Source organism: Cryptomeria japonica, chromosome 9 (genome assembly GCF_030272615.1).
Source record: "Cryptomeria japonica chromosome 9, Sugi_1.0, whole genome shotgun sequence".
NCBI classification, from domain to species: Eukaryota; Viridiplantae; Streptophyta; class Pinopsida; order Cupressales; family Cupressaceae; genus Cryptomeria; species Cryptomeria japonica.
Window position 1 is genome coordinate 558,602,343 of NC_081413.1, and position 26,340 is coordinate 558,628,682.

The following is a 26,340-nucleotide window of genomic DNA, read 5'->3' on the forward strand; positions in this document are numbered from 1 at the left end:
GCTAGATACACTTCTGTCCGAGCAGTTTTGTCTATTGCAGCATCTAAAGGATGGAAAGTCCATCAAATGGATGTTAAGACTGTTTTTCTGAATGGTAAGATTGAAGAAGAAGTTTATTTGGAGCAACCTGAAGGTTTTGTGATTCATAAGGCTGAATCACATGTCTGCAGATTAAAGAAAGCTCTATATGGACTGAAACAGGCCCCCAGAGCATGGTATGAAAGAATTGATCACTATCTCTTGGAATTAGGGTTTTCCAAGAATGAAGCAAATCCAAATCTCTACTACAAGGTAATCAATGGTGAATTATTAATTCTTATTCTTTATGTTGATGATCTACTAATCACAGGAGAGGATAATTGTATTTCTCGATGTAAGAAAGAATTAGCCTTTGAGTTTGATATGAAAAATTTGGGAATTCTTCACTACTTCCTTGGATTGGAAGTTTGGCAGCAAGCAGATGGTATAATCCTTAATCAAGGAAAATATACCATTGATATACTCAAGAGATTTGGAATGATGGATTGTAGATCCATGACCACACCTATGGAGACAAATCTGCACAAACTAAAGGAAGCAGCTGCAGAATCAGAGTTTGCAGATCCTACCCTCTACAAACAGATTATTGGATCTCTGATGTATTTAGTAAACACAAGACCTGATATATGTTATGTTGTTAATGCACTAAGTCAACTCATGTGTGAACCTAGGGAAATACATCTTGTTGCTGCAAAACATATTCTGAGATATCTTCGAGGAACTATTGGTTTTGGTCTGAAGTATAAACATGTAGACCTTGACCTACATGGATTCACTGATTCTGATTGGGCTGGAAGCGTAGTTGACAGGAAAAGCACATCAGGATGTTGCTTCAGTTTAGGATCAACACTATACCAGCAACAATGAAAACAAAACCAAGGGGAGCCATCAAAACACACTCATTTATTTGGCACACATCCCAATGCACCTCCTAAATCCAACGCGTAACCAGAGAATTTCAATTTGCATTATTAAATTTTGTACTCAATGTAAGGTATTAAAAACTTATAGGATGAATCGCCAGTAGCAAGAAGAATGAATGAGCCGGTACCCAGAATGATAGAATCGCCTGGCCAAGAGGTATGAGCAAAATACAGTTTCAGCAACTCCGTGACCAGCAACCAGAAAACACTCCAATCCCACAAAAAACACTCCACAATCAGCAAAACTCACTCACCAACAGCACTGGAAACACCAGGACACAACTAGGTACTATCTTCCAAGTACGAACTTGAGACTTAGCTAGGAAGCCACACTTCGAAGCTCAGATTTTCAGTCACCAAACCAGCAACATAACGATGCAATTTTCATAAGATACCAAATGAGAGGCCAAGCACCTATATTTATAGATTTTTCCCTTTGAAATTCAAATGCAAATGGTGCAAAAAACCATTGAAATTCAATTTCATTTCATGTCATAGCCTCCCCTAGACATGGCGTTAATTTTCCCAAACTCCCTAGGCAAAGTTTGAACTTTTTCCTAGGTGACAACTTTGCGATATAAAATAATATAAACGTGAAATATTTTATCTTTCTCAACGCCACCTTTTTAATGCCCCATTGACTTAGAAAAATAACAATGTTGCTTGCAAATAGATATTTTTCCTAAGTTGCCCCATAACACAATCAATCAGTAATAAAAATAATTAAATACCAAGCCTTAGGATAAGCAATTCATATTTAATTAAATAACTTATAACTCCAATACTGATTAATACCAAAATCAAGGATGAAGTTGTGTGATGAAGACCATTGAACTGTGTTGAGTCAAAACCCTGTCCGAGACTGCTATAAATAGAAATGCTCAACACCCACTTACTAAAAATAGTATGTCAAGAAATACTACTCCGACAAACATAATCTTCGCACCCAGAGAAAGAGCTTGGAAAGCTCAGTAGAACTGCATCAACCAAACAGCCAAACCCTAACTTACTAAAAATAGTAAGTTCTGAATTCACCAAAGAATCAAATGCATGTTATGCCACCCTGGATTTCATGGAAAACCCAGAAGGAAACCATAAGCAGAGCTGAAGAATTCCCTCCTGACAAACCCTAAAAAGTTCGTGCAAAACTCCACAAAAGTTGGAAACCCTAATTCTCCTTTCCAAATAGCCTACGGGTCTTCGGAATAGGCCAATGGACCACTGAATGCACATCACTAAGAAGGGGACATTACATCTAACTCTGCAATCACGTCTCAAGGGTCACATGGCTAGTATTTTGAGCCTGATGCGAACCAAAAACTGCAAGCAATTGCAGCTGCAAATCATGTTGTGGTGAATGATCCTTGGCAGGGCTGTTCCAATACTGAAGGTCTCAATAATGTCTCCCTTCCAACACATGCAGTCTGATCCTAAGCTTCAATGCTGAAGGTTGTGCATTTGCCAATCACTAAACCTGCTTTTTTCCTCAGTTGGGCAAACTTAGTCCAAGCTGCAATAATAATGCCCTTCAATTCGCCCAAAATATACTCTTATCAGTCAATCAATCCCTACGACCTCTCTTGGCTAAGCTCCAATCCTGTGGAGAATAAATACAAGCCATAATATTCCATCTCTACAATTTGTTTGAAGATTTCTCAGGCCTAATATTGCACAGGTGTAGGAAATGTCACTAATGAAGGATTTCGTCCTCAAAAGCCAAAGATTTCCAAAACTGAATCTAGAAACACAAATTCCAAGAATACACATTTTCCAAGATAGATCAATCAGCATTTACAGCGCTTATTTATAACTCCATTTGGGCACACTTCTCAAAACACCATAAATGTGGGATAAGAGAATTATAATAAAATATTCATATCCCCTAATGTCTCCACAATGAAAAGGAACTTCTCATTTTTTCCCTTTAAACATTAGTCCCAACATTTTGTTTATAGACTGCAAGAATCAAGTATAGCACCCCCCTATAAACTGCAGTGCGCCAGGTAAACTTTTTAACATGATCGATGACGCTGGCCCAACACGTCCTCCGACACCACGTGGGCTAGGGGGAGACTAGACCTCGTGACCCTGTGCTTCCCCACTAGAAGTTCTCGCCAATCGAGCTAGGCCCCCAGCCATTAGTCCCAGCATTTAATAATCACTAAAGTTAAATATTTAAAAATAACTCTAGGAACTTTTAATTTAATTGCCCAATTAAATAATGGCTCATTAAATTGGCAAATCTGATGAAAAATTAAATGCACCAAAAATACTAACATTATAAAATGCATCAAATAATCCCAACCACTGAGCCACTGCTGACTTACTATAAATAGTAAGTATCTAGAAACCCTGCCAAAACAACACCGATTGGCTTGAAATTGAAATCGCCTAGGCCAAATCCCTCACTGATCCCTGTAAAGTCCTGGTTAGCCCTCAAAACCATGGCGAAATGGACTAATGACAAATCACCTCATGCCATGCTAAAAGGGGCACATTACAGTCCGCCCCTCTTGAAATTGCTTGTCCTCAAGCAATCTCAGCTCTGGATGCTGCAAAACATACTCGCCCTCCCAAGTAGCATCCTCTACCGGCAAGTTCTTCCACTTGACCAAATACTACCTGATGACTCTCCTCCGTAAAGTGTGTTCCCCGATATCAAGAATGGCCTCAGGAACCAAAATAAGTTTCCCCTCATCATCTAGAGGAGGTATCTCTGTTGAAATACCACATTATGTCCCAATGCCTTTTTGAGGCGAGACACATGAAACACATTATGTACCTTATTGTCTACCGACAACTCAAGCTCATAAGCCACCTCACCTACCCTCCTGATAACTCTGAAAAGTCCATAGTAGCGTGGCTTCAACTTCTCTACACCACTCCTCTTGAGAGTAAACTGTTGGTAAGGCTGCAACATAAGATAAACCATGTCACCGACCCCAAAAGATCTCTCCACTCTGCATTGGTCTGCATACTGTTTCTGTTGATTTTGAGCTTTCTGCATATTCTCCTTCAAGGACCTCATTATATCCTGACTCTCCTGTAAAAGATCATTAGCCTTAGGTACCCCCGACTATCACCAAACAACAAATCGAAAAAGTTCGGAGCCTCATAACCATAAAGAGCCATAAACGGTGACATCTGGATAGACATATGACAGTGGTGTTATAGCAATATTCTCCTAAATGCAACCACTTCACCCATGCCTTCCGCTGCCCTGCAATATAATTATGGAGGTATCCTTCCACCCACTTGTTTCACAATCTCTATTTGCCCATTTGCTTGCGGGTGATAACTAGTGCTTGGGGTAAGCTCTGTCCCACACAACTTGAAGAGCTCCTACCAAAAATTGCTCATGAACATGTTGTCTCAGTAACTAACAATGCTTCATGGCAACCCATGCAACCTGAAGAGCTCTCACAAAAATAACTCAGCTATCTGAACTGCTATATAGGTGGATGAAATAGCGAAAAAGTGTGCAAACTTTTTCAATCAATCCACCACAACATAAATGCAATCCATGCCTTGGGCCTTGGGTAGGCCCATAATGAAATCCATCGACACACTGTCCCACTTCCTCTCGAGAATGGGTAGGGGCTGCAAGAGTCCTCTTGGGAAAGAGTGCTCATGCTTATTCTGCTGACACACGGGGCACTCCTTCACATACCTGTAATACTTCTGTCTTGAGCCCTTTCCATATAAAGCACTCTCACTTGCCTGTAAGTTTTGAAATACCCAGGGTGTCCAAATGGTGAGTCATGGAAAGCTCTCAAGATCTTCTGGTTCATAGCAAATCTTGGCACTAAGAAGATCCTCTCCTTGTAAATGATCAAGTCATTTACCACTGTGTACCTATCATCCTAGATGGTGCCATCAATAATCCTAGTGGCCCACTTGTCCTTCGCATACTCTGCAAAAATCAACTCCCTCCAATCCTTTGCTATCTCACCCATAGCGAACAAGTAAAGTCTCTTGGATAAGGCGACAGCAACAATGTTTTTCTTGCCTTCGATGAAAACTATGTCAAAGTCATAGGCCTGTAGTTTGCTGACCCATTTCTACTGCCTATCATTCAAATCTTTTTGTCCAAGGAAATGCTTCAAACAGTTATGATTTGGCTTGATTGTGAACTTGCTACCCACCAAGTACTGTCTGAATTTAGCCAAGGCGTGCATTATCGCCAACATCTCCTTGTCATAGATGTTGTAGCTCCTCTCAATACCCCTCAACTTCCAGCTCTCAAATGCAATGGGGTGGCTATCCTGCATCAATACCGCGCCTATGCCTTCCCTTGAGGCATCACAATGCAACTCAAAAGGTCTACTAAAATCAGGAATGGCCAAGACTAGACAAGTGCTCATCAACTCCTTAAACTTGTCAAAACACTGCTAAGCTCTATCTATCGGACCACTCAAATGCATCCTTCCAAGTCAAATCTGTAAGGGGAGAAGCAGTCTGAAAAAAAACCCTCACAAAGCAGTGGTAGAATCCACACAACCCGAGAAATCCCTTAAGTTGTGAAACATTCTTGGGTGGTGGCCAATCTATGATAGCCTGGATTTTATCCGGATCCACACGAACATCCTCAGCACTGATGTGTCCCAAATATAGCAACTCGGTCATCCCAAATGCACACTTAGAGATCTTAGCATACAAGGATTCTCGCTCAAGAATGCTCAACACAATATCAATGTGTTTCAAATGCTCCTCCCAAGTCTTACTGTATATGCGTATATCATCAAAAAATATCAATACAAACCTCCTCAACTGATCTTTGAATATCCTGCTCATGCAGGACTAGAAGGTAGCTAGTGCATTAGACAAACCAAACGACATGACTAAGAACTCAAAGTGCCCAAAATGACACCTGAAAGTTGTCTTCTCCAGATCATCTTCCCTGACCCGAATCTGATGGTAGCCGGATCTCAAGTCTATCTTGGAGAAGTAACAAGCACCATGTAACTCATCTATGAGTTCATCAATGTGGGGAATTGGATATCTGTTTTTTATTGTTTTCTTATTCAACTCCCTGTAGTCAATGCACATCTTGAAAGTCCCATCCTTCTTTTTTACTAACACAACTGATGAAGCAAATGGGCTCTTACCAGGCCTAATGTGTCCCATCTCAAGAAGCTCTCTGATAGCCTTCTTAATCTCGTCCTCATACCTCTTAGGATGCCTATAGGGTGTGGTAATAACATGTTTAGCCCCCTCCTCTAATTCTATCACATGCTCAAATCCCATGTTAGGAGGTCTACTCGACGGTATATCACCAAATGGAGTGTTTGGTCAACAATGACTGCACCTATGAAGGATACTCCTGCTTCTGTTGTCTTGATACCTCTCGCATCACCAAAATCTCAACAGCCCACTGAACCTAATCATGATGTATCAAACGCTCCATCCTTCTAAGAGATAGCACTCTAAGTCCCCCATCATGATAAACCTCAAAGTACCGCCTTCCTACCCTGATGCTCAAACTTCATCTCCACCTTCTCCAAATTAAATGTAAACTCCACCAATGAAGCCATCCAAGTCATGCCTAATATCACATCATAGTCTCCCATGTCAACCACATAAAAATCATCCACTAACTCATAATCAACTATCCGCATATGCAAGTTAGTAATTTTCTGTGTGCAAAGGATTTTATGTCCACTACCCACCATGACTCTAAACACATCATGCTCCTCTGTACGTAGGCCCTGTTTCTCCACCAACTGAGCATCAATGAAATTATGTGTGGCCCCAGTGTCAATCAAATATATCACACGCTACCCCTGTATCACTCCACGAACTTTGAAGGTGATTGCCTTCTGGGTACCTGTCAAACATGCTAAAACCTTGTCATCACTGGAATTCCCTCCAGCTAATGAATTTTCTACTCTCTCAGAAGCTGTATCCTCTACTAAAAAATATTCAATCTGTTTGGCCTTAGCCTTAAGGAGACACTTATGGGAAGGGTCCCATGGCTCCCCACAATGAAAACACAATTTTTTCCTCGTAAGCTCATTTAGTTGATCATTATCCAATTTCTGAGTACCCTCACGTGGTTGTTGCGTGTCTTTTCGTAATGGTTTCTCATCTTTGTCTTTCCTATAATGGGAGTCCTTAGGCTGAAATTTACTTTTAAAGGATGAAGGTGCCAAGTCTCTATCCTTTTTAATAGCCTCCTGTAAAGTCAAAGGATCATGACCCTTGACCCAACCTCGCAATGGATCTGAATGACCATCCACAAACAAGACTACAAGCCTCCTCATTGAAATATCAGTCACCAACACTGCTAACCTCTGAAATTCAGCAACATACGTATCAAATGATCCCCATTGTCTAAGTTTGGGCCAGCTCCTTAAAATGCAACTCAGGGTCCTTAGTGTCAAAATCTCTCAATTAGCTTCTCCGTAAACTTTGTGTAAGTGACAATCTGCGCATGTCCCAAGGTCACCATACCAAGGTGCCACCACTCATGAGCGCTGCAATCTAAGTGTAAAGTTGCATATTTGATGGCATCTTCTTCCGGAATTGGGTTAAGATGAAAATATGTGTCAAGTTTTTGAACCCAAGCCCTTGCTATAGTCTTCCATGTACCATCAAACAAAGGTATTGTAAGCTGTCCTATTTTCTTCTTGAGGTCATAATGTTGTTGCATGTTGCCCCTAAAAGGTAAATGTCTCATTCTAACATCCATGTAATCTTTGAATGACATTTCAGCCTGAAAATCTAACCCAGAGTTCCTCCAATCATTTAAAATTTGATCCTATACCTCCTGTTGGGTGGGTTCATTGTTTTGATCATTTTGCCTTGGTGGGAAATGAGGCATAAAAGGCCTAGTGCTTGCTAATCCTGCTCTATTTTGTTGTCTTGCACCCCCATTATTTACCGAGACATCATCATTGCCATCATTCCCATCATTCCCTTGTCCACCTGGGTTAATATTACCTTGATTCCGGTTGTTTCCATCGTTCATTAATGCTAAATGCTGATTCATAAGAGCTGCCATCCACTGTAATGACATCTAAAGCTCTCGTTGTCCTCTAGCCAAATCATTAAGCATATCTCTGATACTTGGTTCTGCTCTTTCATCATCCCTATCAGCCATATTTTCTGTTGAGAATGCGTCACCCTGTTGTGAAGATGAATCTTGATTGATGCCCAAAATACCAAACACAGTTTCACCTTCAGGAATTGGTGGTGGTTGCCATGCTTTTCTCAACTCACGCTAATAATACCTTCTTTCTCTATCACTCATTAACCCTCACAGGATGGCAGGACTTGTAGCTCTGATACCACTCTAATAGGCTGCCCCTATTTGCTACAATCTCTTTCCAAACAGTCTTGAGGAATTTAGTCAAACAGTTGCCATGCATTCATCCTGGGTACTGATTTTTCTTTCTTAATGAAGTAGTCAATTGTTATGTTGGAACCTGGTGCGTTTTGTGTCATGATAGCTTTGCAAGCATACTTCTTACATTCCCATACTTATAAATATTTCAACAAGTTCATCCAATTTATTGCTAAATCAAATGCAACTAAACTAGCTTGAATTATCTATGCTACAAACTTCAAAATATTTCAGTTCATCATAGTTTTTTCAGACAATAAAACTCCAACTAAGTAGACGATATTCCAACTCAAAGGAAACACAAAGAACCTGATTTATCAATGACGTTGTGGGCCCTAACTTCGTCGCTGATTGTGCCTAAGCTGCTGATTATGTTCTGCAACCTTCCCCACACTCCACACGTACCACAACTGAGTGTTGACAGTCCGTAATGCACAAGTGGGGGGTCGTCCAAACCACAAACGTCTGTCGTTACCCACACAGCCGGCTTCTAACTCTGCAATCACGTCTCAGGGGTCACACGGCTGGTATTTTGAGCCCAATGCGACCTGGTTATTGCTAGCAGCTGCAGCTGCAAATCACGTTGTGGTGTATGATCCTTGGCGGGGCTGTTCCAATGCTGAAGGTGTCGATGATGTCTCCCTTCCAAAACATGCAGTCTGATCCTAAGCTTTAGCACTGAAGATTGTGTGTTTGCCAGTCACTAAACCTGCGTTTTTCCTCAGCTGGGCAAACTTAGTCCAAGCTGCAATAATAATGCCCTTCCATTCACCCAAAATATACTCTTATCAGTCAATCAATTCTTGTGACCTCTCTTGGCTAAGCTCCAATCCTCTGAAGAATAAACACAAGTCATGATATTCAATCTTTGCAATTTGTTTGAAGATTTCCCAAGCCTGATATTGCACAGGTGTAGGAAATGTCACTAATGAGGGATTTCGTCCTCAAAAGCCAAAGATTTCCAGAACTGAATCCAAAAACACAAATTCCAAGAATACACAGTTTCCAAGATAGCTCAATCAGCAATTAAAGCTATTATTTATAACTCCATTTGGGCATACTTCCCAAAACAAGCCACATTTGCCAAAACAGGAAAATCGAAAAGGGAAGAGGACTCCGAGAAGTATGAACTCTATTTAGCACTCACAAATCAAGCATCAAACAAAGTGAACTCCTGGGTGATCGACAGTGGCTCATCCAGACACATCACAGGATGCAGAGAAGTACTAGACTCCATGAAAGAGGAGAATGATGAAGAGGTAACCATCGGAGATGACTCTACACACCCTGTCAAAGAAGTTGGAAACTGCACCATCAAACTAAAATCACGTGTATCATTACAACTTAGAAGCTTAGAAGAGGATCTTTGCTCTCTGGGACACTGAAATTATTTTCTTCTGTTTCTGGCCTTGGGACATCCCAAAAGAAGATTTTTCCCTGCATTGCCGATTCCATCCTTGATAAGTACTTCAAGCAATGCATTTCATCATGTTCCTCTGTCTCGTGGACTCGACACTGCCCTGGTCTTGCAAACTCGGACAATCTGCGTGGATAAAGTTGTGTATCTAATCTCCACCAAAGTTCAGGAAAATTAACTTGTTGCTCCTCATGAAACTGTCGTTGCTCCATGAGAAATCTTTTCTTTTTTGATTTTTTGATTTTTTGATTTTTTTTTTTTTTTTTTCTATTTTTCACTTTTTTTGGATTTTCTGGAATAAGAGAGATCTTGAATATCTCGGATTCAACTTGAACGTTCAACTGGTTCCAGCTTGATTCCTTCTTGCATAAGTCCAACTGATGACCCAACGATCACCTTCCGTCGAGTGTTTGAGAAAAAGCTTTCCACTGATCTTCCTTGGATTCAAGAGTTCACATTCGCTCACCTTTCCTCTGCTTCAATTCTGTCGAGCGTGGAGGAGGGTAAAAAAAGTCTTTAAGATGACTCCTGCAAACATAAATTGATAGAAACTGAAGTCTAGCTCTTTAAGCATTCATCGAGATCATGCCCTCCTTCTAGCGCCAATTCTGTTGACGTGTATTTTGTACACTATCAAACACAGAATAAAATACCTAAAGGTACCTTATCCTCTCTTGAGTAAAGCCTCTGATTGCTGAAGATATCGCGAAAAAGGATCAATCAGGATGACTTCAAGGTTCTTGTATGTAGGGTCTCTACGTGTGGATAAGCTCTTTGCGGTATGATGTGATTTGCTGGAATCACAAGGGGACTTACATTTGATGCCTGAACTTCTGATTTGCTTTGAATATTGCTGGAACACAGGATTTTCACTAGCTTAGATTTGAAAAAATGGAAAAAGGATGAAGGCGAAGAGAGGATCTAATCCTAATACTAAGAATGTAGGAGCAATGATTGATCTTTGATGAAACTCCAACTAGGTCTTGTTTTGACATCGCAGGACCATCTCCACAAGGCTAGTGCGATCTTCGAAGGGAAGCTTTATGATGTTCAAATCATCACTGCAGGCATAGACACCATCAGGTTGATGCATATCAATGAAGAAGCGATAATTGAAGTTAAGCTTAAGCTGAACGATTCCAGTTGACTACGCAAGGCAAGTCTACAATCAACAAACTGCTAGTAGTATGGATATACGAATTTCACCATCAATCAAGCACATTTCTTCCACTCATCTAATAACATGAAATCAAATAAGAGAAGTATAAAGACCATGCAAATTGTCAAATCGACCCATAAATTTCACCATTTCTTCAATGAAGTTTTACAAGTCTCTTACAACAACATCTTGGCAACAATCTTTGCCTTCTCTCTCTACTCTACTCTAATTGCTATTCTATCAACTTCTAACTACTCTCTATCTACTAACTGCTTCAACTATTTACATACTATCTCTAATTGCCTTTACAAAATGAAGAGTCGGGGTTTATATAGTGCCCTCAATACAATTCGATGGCTAAGATCAATTCGAGATCAATGGCCAAGATTTTACAATGAAAACCCTAATTAGGGTTTGTTACAATCATTACATAACATTTAATGCTCGACCAATGAAATAATTGTATTGCTTGGACACATGTCCTCTCTAGAAAATTTGACCAATGAATAGTCGGGGTAGGTACATAGAAGTTTGTGCCACCTTCCATGAGTTAGGTACATTGAATCTGGAAATGCTGAGGTGGACCACACTGACTGGATGAGCGATGACTGGGATGCCACCTTGTCCGACACTTGTAACTTGGTAGATATTCAACTTAATGTTGTTGAGAAGCTAGCTTTAATTAATTCTTCTGGAACTATTTGCTTCTTCAACGAACCCTTTGCTTTGACTTCTTGTGTCCTTGATTTGCAGGATGATGATGTACCTCGCCTTGGAACGCTGGATTGGAAGAGGTCGCCCTTGTTGATGTTTGATCGAAGAAAGCCATCCTTGATGATGCTATGCTGGATCGAGGAAGGTCGTCCTTGTCCTTTCTTGATCGTCCTTGATCTGGCTTGATTTTCCTTGAGGAGAGTCTTCCGACTTGTGGATCTTTCGAGCTTGGGGGTCGCCATCTTCGTACCTACACAACATTTCACAATTAATGACATATCTTGAAATCTAAAAATTAAACTTTAAAAGGAAGATTCAAGATTTTAATTAGAAAACTTCATGATAAATCTTGAGTTATCATTTCCTAATTTAGGATTTTCAAAGCAAAATTTAAATCTTCAAAAATGGTGGCTAAGGTGATTACGCCATACCTCCACTTGGGAATTAATTCTAGAAAAAGATGCCAAAAATAGGAGAATTCGCTAGGCAAAATGTAGATCAAGACTCCCTTTAGCAAAATGCGCCCCCTTTAGCTTGGAAAAGAACTCCATCTTCCACTAGCTTCTTCAAGATCTGGAAATTCGCCTTCAAATGTCTTCAAAAATCTGGAAATTATCCTCCAATCTAGCAAGAAATACGCCTCTCCAATGGCCTTCAAGATGAATTTCGCCTTCCTTAGTCTCCACATTTTGTAGAAACTTGCTCCACTCCAGCTAGATTTCGCACTTCTTCTTTGCCTTCTCCAAATCGCATATGAATGAAGGTGAAATGATGATTTGAAAATGAAATTATCACCTTCCCTTTATAGGCGCTTACCCCATGCATTACCTTAGGCCGACTTTTGCAAAATGAGGTAATTAAAAGCAATTTTAAAATAAAACCAAAGGCCGACTTTGTAAGAATAAAACAAGTAAATCCAGGCGCTTCAAGTTTTCATTTAAAATAATAATTAATTAATTAAATGCCATCGTTTTTAATTAATTCATTTTTTTTTTAAATAGGCAAAATTAATCAATTAAATGCTCATGCGTTAATTTTTAAATGCTATCAATTGAATATTCCAATTTATCGATTTTTCTAGCATTTAATAAAATTCAAAAAAATGTTTTAACGCCAAAACTTGGAGATGGTGGAAAGATACAAACCATTATCGCCCTGGTCCCTGACTGAGGGACAGGAGCGAACTTCCATTTTAGCCTTTGATTTTCGCCTTTGACGTTCAAAATCTCCATCTTTACGTTGAAACTGGCATTTTCGCCAAGAACCTCGAGCTTGATTGATTTGATTTTGTGGATGAGTGCCTCCTGAGGTTGATATCGCCCTGGTCCCTTGGTGAGGGACAGGAGCGATCTTGGTGTTTTCTCCTTGATCTTGCTTCTTCAATCACCAATCTTCATTATATGGAAAGCAATGACGTTATCCCTTCGCTTCATGCATATTCTACTTGTCGTTAACAAGGCATATTCGATGTTTAAATGGTTTTCGCCCTGGTCCCTTGGTGAGGGACAGGAGCGATTCGTCTTGGACCATTGGAGAGGGACATGAGCGCTTTTCGCTCTGGACCCTCAGTGAAGGTCAGGAGCGAAATTTGATTTTTCGAACTCTCTATCAGGACAATTTTGATGGAATATAACATTTAAGTATAAGTTATACTTTAAGTTATATTCCATATATACTTTCAGGATGTTTGAGAGTGGTTTCAGACCTCTAGGAGTTATATTGCAAAATCTAGTTTTTTGAGGTTTTTCAGTTTCCAGACTTAGTCAAATTTCAGGATCAGGACATTCCAGACTTAGCCAAATTTCAGGACTAGGGCATCACTCAAGCCGGACTTGCTATCCATGTGATCCCCTTGGCGACACTCAAAATGCAAAGGCTAACCGACAAAACCCTAAAAACCTAAAAAGACAAACCCTAAAAAGCAAAAAAAAGCAAGGGTCCCCATTTGCAATGGGGCGATGTGTGAAAACGTCACAACAGGTCCCTGATGTACCTGGTAAATACAAGACCAGATATCTGTTATGCAGTTAATGCTCTAAGTCAGTTTATGTGTGAACCGAAGGAGATACACCTAGTTGCAGTGAAACACATTATGAGGTACCTACAAGGTACTCTAAAACTTGGTCTCAAATACGAGAAGGTTGATATAGACCTACATGGATTTACAGATTCAGATTGGGCTGGAAGTGTGACAGACAGGAAAAGAACTTCAGGGTGTTGCTTCAGTCTAGGTTCAGCCATGATATCTTGGATCAGCAGGAAACAGTCTTCGGTAGCTCAAAGCTCCAACGAGGTAGAATACATTGTGGCTTCTATGGCTACCCGAGAGGCAGTATGGCTAAGGAAGTTGCTTATGGGGTTGTTTGGAGAACCTATGAAACCCACTGTTATACACTGTGACAACCAGAGCTGCATAAAACTTTAAGTAAACCCAGTGTTTCATGACAGATCCAAGCATATTGAGATTCCATACCACTATGTGCGAGATATGGTAGATAGGAATGCAATCCAATTGGAATATGTTTGTACAGGAGATCAAACTGCAGATATTCTGACCAAACCTCTTTCCAGAGTGAAGGTTGATCACTTCAGAAAAGGTTTAGGTATGATAGAAAGGTAATTTGCTTTGTAATCTATGTTTGCATACCTATAAGATGTTTAATGTGTAAACCTCTTTGTCATGATAGGACAATTTTTGGATTCTATCCCCTGAGTTCATATCTAAGAGGTGACGATCTCTCAAGATAGTGAACACTTGTATGTGGACATTATAAGGTGACGATTTTATAATGCCCAAACCAGTTATCATGTTGGATCTCTGGTGGATCATGGATGAAGCCATGATTGTGTTATGGTAAAACATTCATATGAAGTGTTAGTGCACTTACCATAACTTGGATAAAGGTGAGAGTTGAATATTTTCTCATATGATTATCCTTAAGTATTACGTGATTAGGTAATACTGGTATCACGTGCTGAGGTGATATCCTGTCATCACAAGACTAATGTGATAGACATTTTGTATCACGTGGTTAGGTGATACTTCATATCTCGTGAGTAGATGATATGATCCCCTAGAAAATTAAAATATGTAAATGAATGTTAACCATCAGTTGAATTGTGATGCTTGATACACTACTCTTATTTATCTTACCTAGCTAAAAGGGAGTGTTAATGTATAGATAGCTTCGGTAAGATAAATGATTGAATAAGAGATAAATGAAGTCTCTCATTCAATCATTTATCATATCGATTATTAAAATGAATAAACTCAAGCATTCAATTGATAAACATTCCCTTTATATTAACTATTCATTATCATAGTATCTGTTGTGACGTTTTCACACATCGCCCCATTGCAAATGGGGACCCCTGCTTTTTTGCTTTTTAGGGTTTGTTTTCTAGGTCTTTTAGGGTTTTGTCAGTTAGCCTTTGCATTTTGAGGGTCGCCTAGGGGATCACATGGATAGCAGGTCCGGCTTGAGTGATGTCTAGATCCTGAAATTTGGCTAAGTCTGAAAGTCCTGATCCTGAAAATTGGCTAAGTCTGGAAAGTCCTGATCCTGAAATTTGACTAAGTCTGGAAACTGAAAAACCTCAAAAAATTAGATTTTGCAATATAGCTCCTGGAGGTCTGAAACCACTCTCAAACATCCTGAAAGTATATATGGAATATAACTTAAAGTATAAGAAAGAAGAATATTCCATAAAAATTATCCTGATAGAGAGTTCAAAAAGTCGAATTTCGCTCCTGACCCTCTCAGGAGGTCCAAGGCGAATCGCTCCTGTCCCTCTCCAAGGGTCCAGGGCGAAAAAACCTATTTGAGTCATTCCTGACCTTGTTTGGTCAAATTGAGACATCAAAGGCATGGTGGAGGACGAAATGAACGTGATAAAGCATCCAGATTTGATTAAAGACAATGAAATGATGGAGTTTTTGTCTAGAAGGGTAAAAGCGCTCCTGTCCCTCTCTGAAGGACCAGAGCGATTTTCTTTATATGCACATTTTTAGACCTTCTTTGGACTTGAATTCTTATTCATGGCATGTAACAAGATGAAATCTTCCTTAGCCAAGGCATTTCATGATGAAAGATGAAGCATTTTGGCCTAGAAGGCAAAAAGCGCTCCTGTCCCTCACTGAAGGACCGGAGCTTGAATTTCAAATTTGCACTATTTTTGCAAAATTAAAGTGATTTTACGATTTGAAGAGGTCAAGGGAAGCATGTTTTGTCCATTGAATATAATTTAAGTGGTCCACAAAGGAGTAAATCAACCCAAACGACAATAGGCGCTCCTGTCCCTCACTGAAGGACCATGGCGTTTTTTCAAGTTTCTCCTCTTTGTTTGAGATTTCATGGCAAAACTTGACTTGCATGGGAAGGACGAATGATGTTTTATGCCTTAGACGCGATTGAGGGTTTAAAAGACAAGGAAATATACCATGAAGTAAAAAGGCGTTCCTGTCCCTCTCCAAGGGTCCAAAGCGATTTTCTAAAAAGTGTAAATTTCTTGCAAAGACAAGGCAAGTGTTGTGATCGAAATGAATGGAAGAAGACATGTTTTGCCCATTGAAGATAATTTGGAAGGCTAGCAAAGGACAGACAAGCTAGAAGGCAAAAAGCGCTCCTGTCCCTCTCCAAGGGACCAAGGCGAAAAACATATTATCTAGCCTTTCTCTCCAAATTTGGACAAATCTAGGCCAAGGCGCAAGTTTGAAATAATGTTTAAAATGCTTCGAGGTGGAATTGAGATGCAAGATTTGCAAATTTTGATGACAATTAGCAAAAGCGCTCTTGTCCCTCTCCAAGGGACCAGGGTGAAATCTCCAAATATGCCCATTTACCTTGCATTTTGAATTGATAATTTTGTTCCCAAGACTCAAGAGGAGTGGGGAATGATGTTCTATGCCTTGAGGGTAATTTGAAATTGATGTGATCAAGAATTTGTGCAATGGACTCAAAAGCGCTCCTGTCCCTCACTGAAGGACCAGGGCGATTTTTATGAAATCAACAATTTCCCTCCGAGATTATGCTAAGGCAAGGTTGTGCGAGATGGGAAGGATCTTCTAAAGCATGGTGAACAAAGGTTTGACTCCAAAAACTTGATGATCCTAGGCCAAATACAAAAGTCGCTCCTGTCCTTCACTAAAGGACCAGGGCGAAAATCCTTGGAACACTCATTTCGCCTTGCAAAAACAAGTTAAGCATGCATAGAATGGATGAAAGGCGATCATTGCTTACTCCACAAATGAGAATCGACAAATGAAAGGTGAAGAATTAAGACCAAAAGTGGAAAATCGCTCCTGTCCCTCTCCAAGGGTCCAGGGCGAAAAGTCTTAAAGGCACGTTCCTTCTAGAGATCAAGTGAATTAAACTCAAAAAATCCAATTAAAAATGCCATTTAGATGCCTAGATGAAGTTTTGGACAAGAAAATGAAGAATGCAAGAGCAAAGTTGCAAGTTCGCTCCTGTCCCTCTCCAAGGGTCCAGGGTGAAGTTAGTGGCATTCTTTATTTTTTTACCATATTTGAGCGTTGATATCTTCCAAATCGCATTATATGCCAAAATCACCAACTTCGAAGTATTTAAAAAAAAAAAATTAATTAAGTTGACATTTAATAAAAGACGCATGGGCATTTAATAAATTAATTTTGAGCCTCAAAAAATCGAAGTTTTTATTAGAAAGGCATTTAAAATTAATTTTTATTAAATTAAAATTAAAAGATGGAGCGCTTGGAGGTTTATTTTCATTCACTTTATCAAGTCGGCCTTCTTCTTAGTGGGATTTTATTTTGTTTTAAAGCTTATTTGCTAGGTCGGCCTTGGAGGGAAGAGGGGTGAGCGCTCTATATATTGAAGGGGTTTGTTTCACAATTCAAATCATTCAATCATCCTTTTAAGGGTGAAATTCATCTTGAAGGCTATTGGAGAGGCGAATTTCTTGCTAGATTGGAGGATAATTTCCAAATATTTTGAAGGTGTTTGAAGGTGAATTTCCAAATTTTGGAGAAGCTAGTGGAAGGTGAAGCTCTTTTGAAGGCTAAAGGAGGCGTACTTCATCCAAGGGATGGCTATAAATCTTGCCCAACAAAATCCAGTCCTCTTCTTTCATTTTTCAAGGTTTTGTACTTAAATACTCAAGGGAAGGTATGAAGAATTACTTTTTTGAAGATCTCATTCAAGACTTATTGTGATCCCATTGCAATTTTGTAAAATCTAAGTCTTGAAAATCCAATTTCATTCATGATTAATTTGAAAATGTATAGTTCTTGATTTATCATGACTTTTTTCAAATTAATATCTTAAGTTTTACCTTTGAAAGGTCTTAAATTTCACGCTTTGAGGTTTGATGCTCAAAAGACTAACTTTAATATTTTGTGTAGGCATCAAATGGAGATCCCGGAGTTGTAAAATCAAGCAAGGGCAAGGGCGACCTCCTCCAGTTTAGCATCGACAAGGATGGCTTTCTTCAATCAAACATCAACAAGGGCGACCTCTTCCAATCCAGCATTCCAAGACGAGGTGGCATCCTAGTCATCACTTCTCTAGTTAGTGTGGTCCACCTCAGCATGTCCAGATTCAATGTACCTAACTCATGGAAGGTGGCACAAACTTCGATGTACCTACCCCAGCTATCCATTGGTCGATTTTTCCAGAGAAGACATGTGTCCAATTAATACAATTTTATCATTGGTCAAGCATTAAATGTTATGTAATGGTTGTAACAAACCCTAATTAGGGTTTTCATTGTTGAATCTTGGCCATTGATCTCAAATTGATCTCAGCCATCAAATTGTATTAAGGGCACTATATAAGCCCTGGCATTTCATTTGTAAAGGCAGTTAGAGGCAGTTAATAGAAGACAGATAGAGAGTAGTTAGAAGGTGATTAGAATAGCAATTAGAGTAGAGTAGAGAGAGAAGGCAAAGATTGTTGCCAAGATGTTGTTGTAAAAGACTTGTAACTTCATTGAAGAAATGGTGAAATTTATGGGTCGATTCGACAATTTGCATGGTCTCTATACTTCTCATATTTGATTTCGTGTTATTAGATGAGTGGAAGAAATGTGCTTGATTGATGGTGAAATTCGTATATCCATACTACTAGCAGTTTGTTGATTGCAGACTTGCCTTGTGTAGTCAACTGGAATCATTCAGCTTAAGCTTAATTTCAATTGTCGCTTCTTCATTGATATGCATCAGCCTGATGGTGTCTATGCCTACAGTGACGATTTGAACATCATAAAGCTTTCCTTCGAAGATCGCACTAACCTTGTGGAGATGGTCCTGGGATGTCAAAACAAGACTTAGTTAGAATTTCACCAAAGATCATTCATTGCTCTTACATTCTTAGTGTTAGGATTAAATCCTTTCCTTGCCCTCGTCTTTTTTCCTTTTTTTCAAATCTAAGGCAGTAAAATCCTGTGTTCCAGCAATATTCAAAGCAAATCAGAAGTTCAGTCATCAAGTGTAAGTCCCCTTGTGATTCCAGCAAATCACATCATACCACAGAGAGCTTATCCACACGTAGAGATCCTACAGCAAAGAACCTTTAAGTCACCCTGATTGATCCTTTTTCGCGATATCTTCAGCATTCAGAGACTTTACTCAAGAGAGGATAAGGTACCTTTAGGTATTTTATTCTATGTTTGATAGTGTACAAAATACACGTCAACGGTATCCAAATTTGATAATCTATTCATATTCACCGATTGACAAATCGAATTAACTCTTGCAAATAAGACTTAACGATTATCGGTTAGACTATCGTTTGCTATTGAGATTAGTCTATGTTCACACCAATTATATCGGGTGTTAAGGATACACTGTTTGGCATACACCGATTATATCGGGTGTAAAAGATAATGTTAATATAACCATGCACCACCGATAATTATATCGGGTGTTAATATAACCATGCACCATCGATAATTATCGAGTGTTTTAATATGCACCGGTTGGTAAATAAAGTGCCATGCACCATTATCGTGAGGGGGCACGATCAAGTGATGTCTTGATCGGCCATGTCCTTGGACATGGCTGGTCAAGGCATCGCTTGACCGTACCCAGCCCACTATATATACCAAATGAAATGTGTGAGAATGGACATTCAAATTTATAAATGCTCCTCCTCTCCTGCCACATAAAAGAAGACAATCAGATTTATAGAATAATTCAGTAATAGATAAAATATTTAATAAGATAGAATATAACTTGCATATTGAATGTAAATTGAATATCATTTACAGCACCAACCTCCAAAAATAAAATGATAGTACTTGATCTTACTCTTGAATCAGGTCTGATCCTCATCCACAAATCTGCTCAAGCATTGCTTCTTTAAATCTGCTTATGATATTAAAAATCTCTGCTCATAGGTCAGCAATAATACACCTTAAAATCTGATTTTGTATGCTCCTTAGATCTGATTTTAAGGTTTGATTTAATCCCTTCAGTTCTGCCCTTAGATCTGATATAGATCTGCTCTTGATTCTGATTTAAATCTTCTCTTGATCTGATTTTGATGTGCTTTTTTTTTACTATCAAATGGAAAGATATTCGTTGAATTGCTTCACGATATGCACCCCAAATGATATTCTATTTACACTTAGTTTTGCACCTCTTCATTGAAACAATGCACCTCTTCAAAACAGATAAGCCAAGGGCAGAATTTTTTTTTTTAATTGTTTCCCAGAGTGGGCACCTCATAAGGGAGGTCAGCCCTAGCAAGGTATACCTTTTTATTTTTATTTTCAAAACACCTTAACATGGGCAGCACAAAACAGGAATTGGCCCATTACAAAAATTATTTGCAATTTATAAATTTAATCCCCAAAGAAGAGCAGCTTCATAAGAAGGTTGGCCAGCAGCATAAACATAGATCTATTTATTATTTATTAAAAGCAAATTCTGATCTGCTAAAGAAGTCAGACATACTTTGACATCAATGACAAAACTCAACATAAATAGAATTTGTAAACAAATATGTCTTACCCGAGAAACTATTCCAAGTCTCTCCAGCTTATTTATTGCATCAACCACATCAAAATTACATCTCTCGTCAAACTCGGACTGCATGAGTTCCTCACACCTATTATCAAGATCCTAACCATGAAAAATATTAAGTTAGAAACATTTTTATTTCAAAAACAATAAAAACTTTGGGAGCATTCTTTTCTTAGTTATATAAGAAAAAGGCCTTACACTCAAGGACAATTCCTACCTCCATTGTAGCTTTCCCTTGCTCCATTAAAATGTAAAAAGATATAATCACCTCCTTCACCTGTTTATCTGACAATGAATTACTAAACAGCAACTCTTCAAAATTTTCAATCAAAATTTAAAATATTAATCTAGAAAATTAATTAAAATTTAAGAAACCAAAATTGCCCCTATATCAAATTCCTTTAATGTTTTGTTATCTTTCAACCTTGATAATGACAGTTTAGTAACACATACTTCTTGCTGAATGACATCATCGCAGAGATGGAGAAGTGTTCCTCTGCCACTGTCAAGCTGTTTATTATACATTGACTGAGTGATAAGATTTTGGTATGTATCCATGTTTTGTTGAAACCTGTATAATATTGTGCCATAAGCTCAAATTGTAAATTGAACATAAAACATCTAAAATCCTATAGAAAATATCATAATTAGGCTATCATGTTTATGCACTTTGTTATAAGAACCCTTTATGAGACAAAAAGAGTTTTTAACAAACATGTTATTAAAATGATCTACTCAACTTTGAGGGATCATGTTTTTCAGTAAAAAAAATCTCTAGATTCTTGTTAATTGAAATGATATGCAAAGTGATTCTTCGACACAGAATAAATAATCTTAAATCAGAGAAAAAGCACAGCTTCCCACTAGCTTTAATATTATTTTAAGCTAATGAAGTTAATGAGAACATAGAGATATTTACATGGCATTTTCTTTTACGTCAACGAAAAATGTTACTTGTATGGTTGCTAGAATGAATGCACAATATAATCCATTTATAAGATAAACTAGAGCTTACATACAAATTTGATAATAATGCCATGACAAGTTAAAAACAAGAGATGAAGAAAACTTACAGATTAATCTAATCTAAATTAGAAAATTCTTTGTTTATCAATAAGCCACTAGTATACATTAAGTTTTCACAGTCTATTATAAAGAATCAAGATAGCAAGAGTTTTTACTTGAAGCTTCTATCAATAAGAATATTTCAGTTATTAGCTTCTTCCCTTCATAAGAAAGTTATATGCTATAAGTAGTAGGAAATGTTTGTTAGGAATCCAAAGAATGCAGAAGTTAGCTACATTGTTGATGGCAATGTTGTGTGTGCGGATCCACAAAAGATTCAAGAAATTTTAGATTAGCAACACTAGATGACCTTTATGTTTCTTTGTAACTTATTGGATCTAGCCAATATCAATCAGAAGTACATGTTGGAATACCCTCACAATGTCAAGTGCCTAAATCATTTGACAAAAGCTGGAGCCAAAGAAAATTTTGTTTGCACTGAAGCGCAATCAAAGGCACTAGAAGAGCTAAAGCACCAACTCTTCTCAACATCAGTTCTTTCCCTTCCATATCTATACTATGTTTGAAATAGAGAGTAACACTTTTAAATATGAATATGCACTTAGCATTGTTCTCATGCAACATGGGAACACAATTCTTGAAGGCCTTTAATACACAACCTTAACGAAGTGCTACTTACAAATCTTTGTGTCCTCACTAACTAGGATGTAGTGTCCCCTCTCTAGGCCTAGGTAGTTGGCAAGTGTTAACCTATCCTTCAATTCCCTGCAGGCTAATGTATGTTGTTAGGAGGACTCTTGGATTCTAGGTGTCATTGCAAATCGTTTCTTTTACCTTTTTTGTGAAGGGTTTTGGGCTTGGGCCTCAGTGTGTTATGCAGGATGTTTTTAGATGTTGTTTCAGCTAAGTTGCCAGTTCGGGTTCAAAGAACCGGTTCGCTGGTACGGCAAAATTTTGAAATGGGGTTTGGGTTCGTTAGTACAAAAACATGTAATTAATTAATTAATTAATATATATATATATATATGCAGCCTATAAGCATAAATTAAGATTAGAATGCAACATAATATCATATAAACAACAAAAACACCATAAACTTGTAATCATAGCATCATGATCATAGTGCATACCATCATAGCATCATATACTTCAAGTTCAACATCAAAATATTAAAATGATAACATCAAGTTCAAGTATCATTGTTGCAAAATTCAACTTGCAACAATTGGAACTTTATACTAAATTTAAATTATCTAAAGGATTCTTCTTCTTCTTGCAATAGCAGCCAAGAATAGCACTAAGAAGATGAAAGACTAATTGCCAGTCAAGAATAAATGCAATGGCAGTCGAGTAACAGCAAAAGTCTTTCACAGAAACAACTAATGCCATTGAAGATGATGAAGGAGAAGAAGAATGAGCCGTCAAGAAAGTGAGCTCAGGAAACTAAATATTTTTGTTGCTTTTCATAAGGCGAGGATTGTAAATCAGGAATGAGCTAATGCATGGGTATTTTGCTGCTGTGATTGAGTATTGCTCTAGTACCTTGTATAAGGTTAACAAGTACGAGGTCAGAACTCAATTGTTTACTGCTCTGTTTTATCTTGCTTCAGACATAAAAAATTTGAATAAATCTATCAATTGTCTATTGTTGTTCTTAATAATTTTAAGTCCTAAACCTGCAAGATCACTTGCAAAACAATCACACAAATTTGTAAGTCTGAACTCATTGCTATAAATTTTATAAAATTTTGAAAAAAAATGTAAGATTTGGGCACCCAAGTGTCCAGGTTCACCCTGGACGAACCAGCTTGCCTGGGTACAAACCCTGGCCGAACCCAAAGGTGAACCAAACCAAAATCCAAACCCAAAACGAACCGAACCAAAACCAGGGGCCCAGGGCAGCGAACTAGACATCCTAGGATTTCAGACACCCAATTTGAGCTCCACATTTCTTGAAGCTCACATCTATGTATAGCAAATCACCATTTTTAGCTCAATAACACTTCTCATCACCAATATCACCCCGACACCTTTTGTTTCACTCTTTGATGATCAATTGATTTTAATATTTTTGAAACAAACCTAGAAATGTTCACCCATATTGTTAAAAAAAAAATATTTTAATATTTATTGAAGTCAATTGTTGCCTTGGGCTTGAAGTTTGAGAGACATAAGGAGTTAGAAAAAAAAAAAAAAAAAAATTATTGTGCGTTGAAGTTTGGAAGAATAAATTGTTTTTGGAGCTCATTCTTGGTATGCATACATGAATATTTGAAAGGAGGAAATATTGAAAAGTTTTCTATAGGAACTCTTGGAAGAAAAAATCCTTCCCTAAGTATATCATCTTTGAAGGTGAACGAGCTTTCCGAGGTTATTGCAGATAGTCTTATTTTAAAGGTTGTAGTCAGCCAAGTAATAAAAGTAAATATAATTGTGTCGGCCAAGAGTTTTTGTTAGTCATTTGTTATACATTGCGATTGGTAGTTCCCGACTAGTTGTCAATTAATAGTTATTGATGGTTGCTAATCTTAACCAACATCGACCTACTATATATTGTATCTTTGGTTCATATTCGAAAACTCACGATTGACTGGCAGGTTGGCATATGAATATTGTAATTACTACATATCATTGAATAATAAAGAACAAGAATGACTTATCTTTCATATACTGTTGTAGATGCATAATTGCTTTGTACTTGTAAATTCATTTAAATCTGTCACTGAAAGAGTTACGCGATAGACATTTTGCACTATTGGAAAATATAATTCATAGACAATAAGCACGGCAATGTAATCGGCCAACCCATGGAAAAACCAGTAGTAACCGAAACCAAAAAAGAAGAATACACAACAAAAGATGAACTAACACAAGACTTGGTTTACATGTGGGGAGTATTTGTAAACTCGTATGTTCGAACGGAGGCTCTTGAGCAAGAGATCCCCAAGAACACCATCTCAAATACCCTTACAGTAAATGTTGAAGTTGACAATCTTCTCTGGAGACTAACAAGGTTGATCACTTTATTACCCTTTCAGACCTTCAAGAAGAGAGAGATTGGAAGCAACATAGACAACAAAAACTGCAATTGTACAAAGAACAAAATTGGAGGGAGGAAGAAGAATGTGAAACTACTAGAACACACACCTCTGGAAATTAATGCCCGCGCAGCCAAACAAAGATAGAAGACGTATCCCAAGCAATCAAAAAGTCACAAAAGGATCACTAAGAAGATCCCTTTGACTAAGAGAACAAAATGAGCGACGAAGATGACTGAGAAGAATTGCCAAAGAAGAAAACAAAGGACTACAGAGGGAAACCCCAAGTTTGTCAAGAAGCAAAAGTAGAAGCATTAGTCGAAGACATAGTCAAGAGGAGAAAACTCTCACCAATGGTAAGCAAAGGAAGAGCAAGTGGGTGGAACTTGCAAGACACCTACCACTCCCGAATGAAGCGTACAAAGGCAACCCTTACATACAATCAACATCGAATGAAGACGATGAAGAAGGAAACTCTGAGAATGAGTTTGATGAGATACTTGAGAGAAATTAACAGTGCATAGAATTGAGACGAAGACTCCAAGAAGAAGAGAGTCCGGGAATGAAGCGAAAGGATACAGAGTGCAAGGGACACTAAGAGTAGACATGTAAAGGACTCATGCATGGTCGTAAGTGCAAGTGAAGAACTGGAACATCAAGAGAAAAACAATCCAACCAGGTTGAAGGCACAAGGTGTGTACTGACCAAGAAAGATGGGCAACTCTGAATGTCAACAGGCAGAAATACCCTAAGTTAAAGGGAAATGGATCTGAAGACCCAAGTTAGGCAATGCAAGACATGAGAAAACATCTGGATAGCAAGCGGCCAGAAGGTCAAAGCCTATTGGCTGAGAGCGTTTCCAACTACACCATGGAGAATGGCCATTGACTAGTTCATGGAACTTGATGATGAATCCATAGTCTCATAGGAAGCGTTGAAGAGAATATTTCTATCAAAATTTTCTTTTGAAGTGAATATTTAGAGCAAATCTGCCAAAGATTTATGAAAGCGGATATTTCAAAAATAATAAGATCAAGAGGATGCTTAAGTTATCGGCAAGGACATCCCTAAAAGTGAAATAATGAAGACCATCAATACTTTTATAAGTTCTGATTTAATCATTCATCCATAAATGGCAAGATTTTGAAACATTACTTGTTGAGTATCTGGCAAAAACTCAACTATATCAGTAACAAAGGCCCACATGCATCAAAACATTACTCACATTGTTGGGATTTTTCTCACATCTAACACCTTGTGCAGCTTCTCATCACTACCCATCAAACCCATTAGGGTCTCCACTCCCAAACCCCCACTAGCTATTGGGATCACTTGTCATATAAGAAATTTGATTACAATGAGGGGGTCTAGGAATGGAGACTAGAATCAAGAACTTAGACAACTCATTTTATCATTGTCATAATATCGAATAATGAAGTATCATACTATTAGTATCAAATATTCAAATGTCGTTATTAGAACCTCTCCCTAAGTTTTCACTAGACTAGTGAAGAGGAAGATGTAAAATGTTGCAATATGCAATTTATAAATTATGATGAATCATGATGATTCAAAGGCAATCATCATAAATTCATAATAGTTGTCAATTAACTATTGTATCAGAATTCTGCGTGAGGATGCAATTTTATACACAATTTGCATTCAAATAAATCAA

The 26,340-nt window shown here is 38.2% G+C and overlaps 1 protein-coding gene across 2 annotated transcripts in view; it reads right to left on the reverse strand.

The window, feature by feature from the left end:
* The window catches only part of LOC131070775 (uncharacterized), a 130,896-nt gene that overhangs the window by 47,771 nt on the left and 56,785 nt on the right, over window positions 1-26,340 (reverse strand). For both annotated transcript variants that reach the window (XM_058006422.2, XM_058006428.2), the window contains exons 12-14: window positions 21,055-21,172; window positions 20,819-20,878; window positions 20,590-20,700 (exon numbers count right to left, since the gene is read on the reverse strand). In XM_058006422.2, the coding sequence (XP_057862405.1) occupies window positions 20,590-20,700; window positions 20,819-20,878; window positions 21,055-21,172 (289 nt within the window). The remainder of the gene's footprint in view (window positions 1-20,589; window positions 20,701-20,818; window positions 20,879-21,054; window positions 21,173-26,340) is intronic.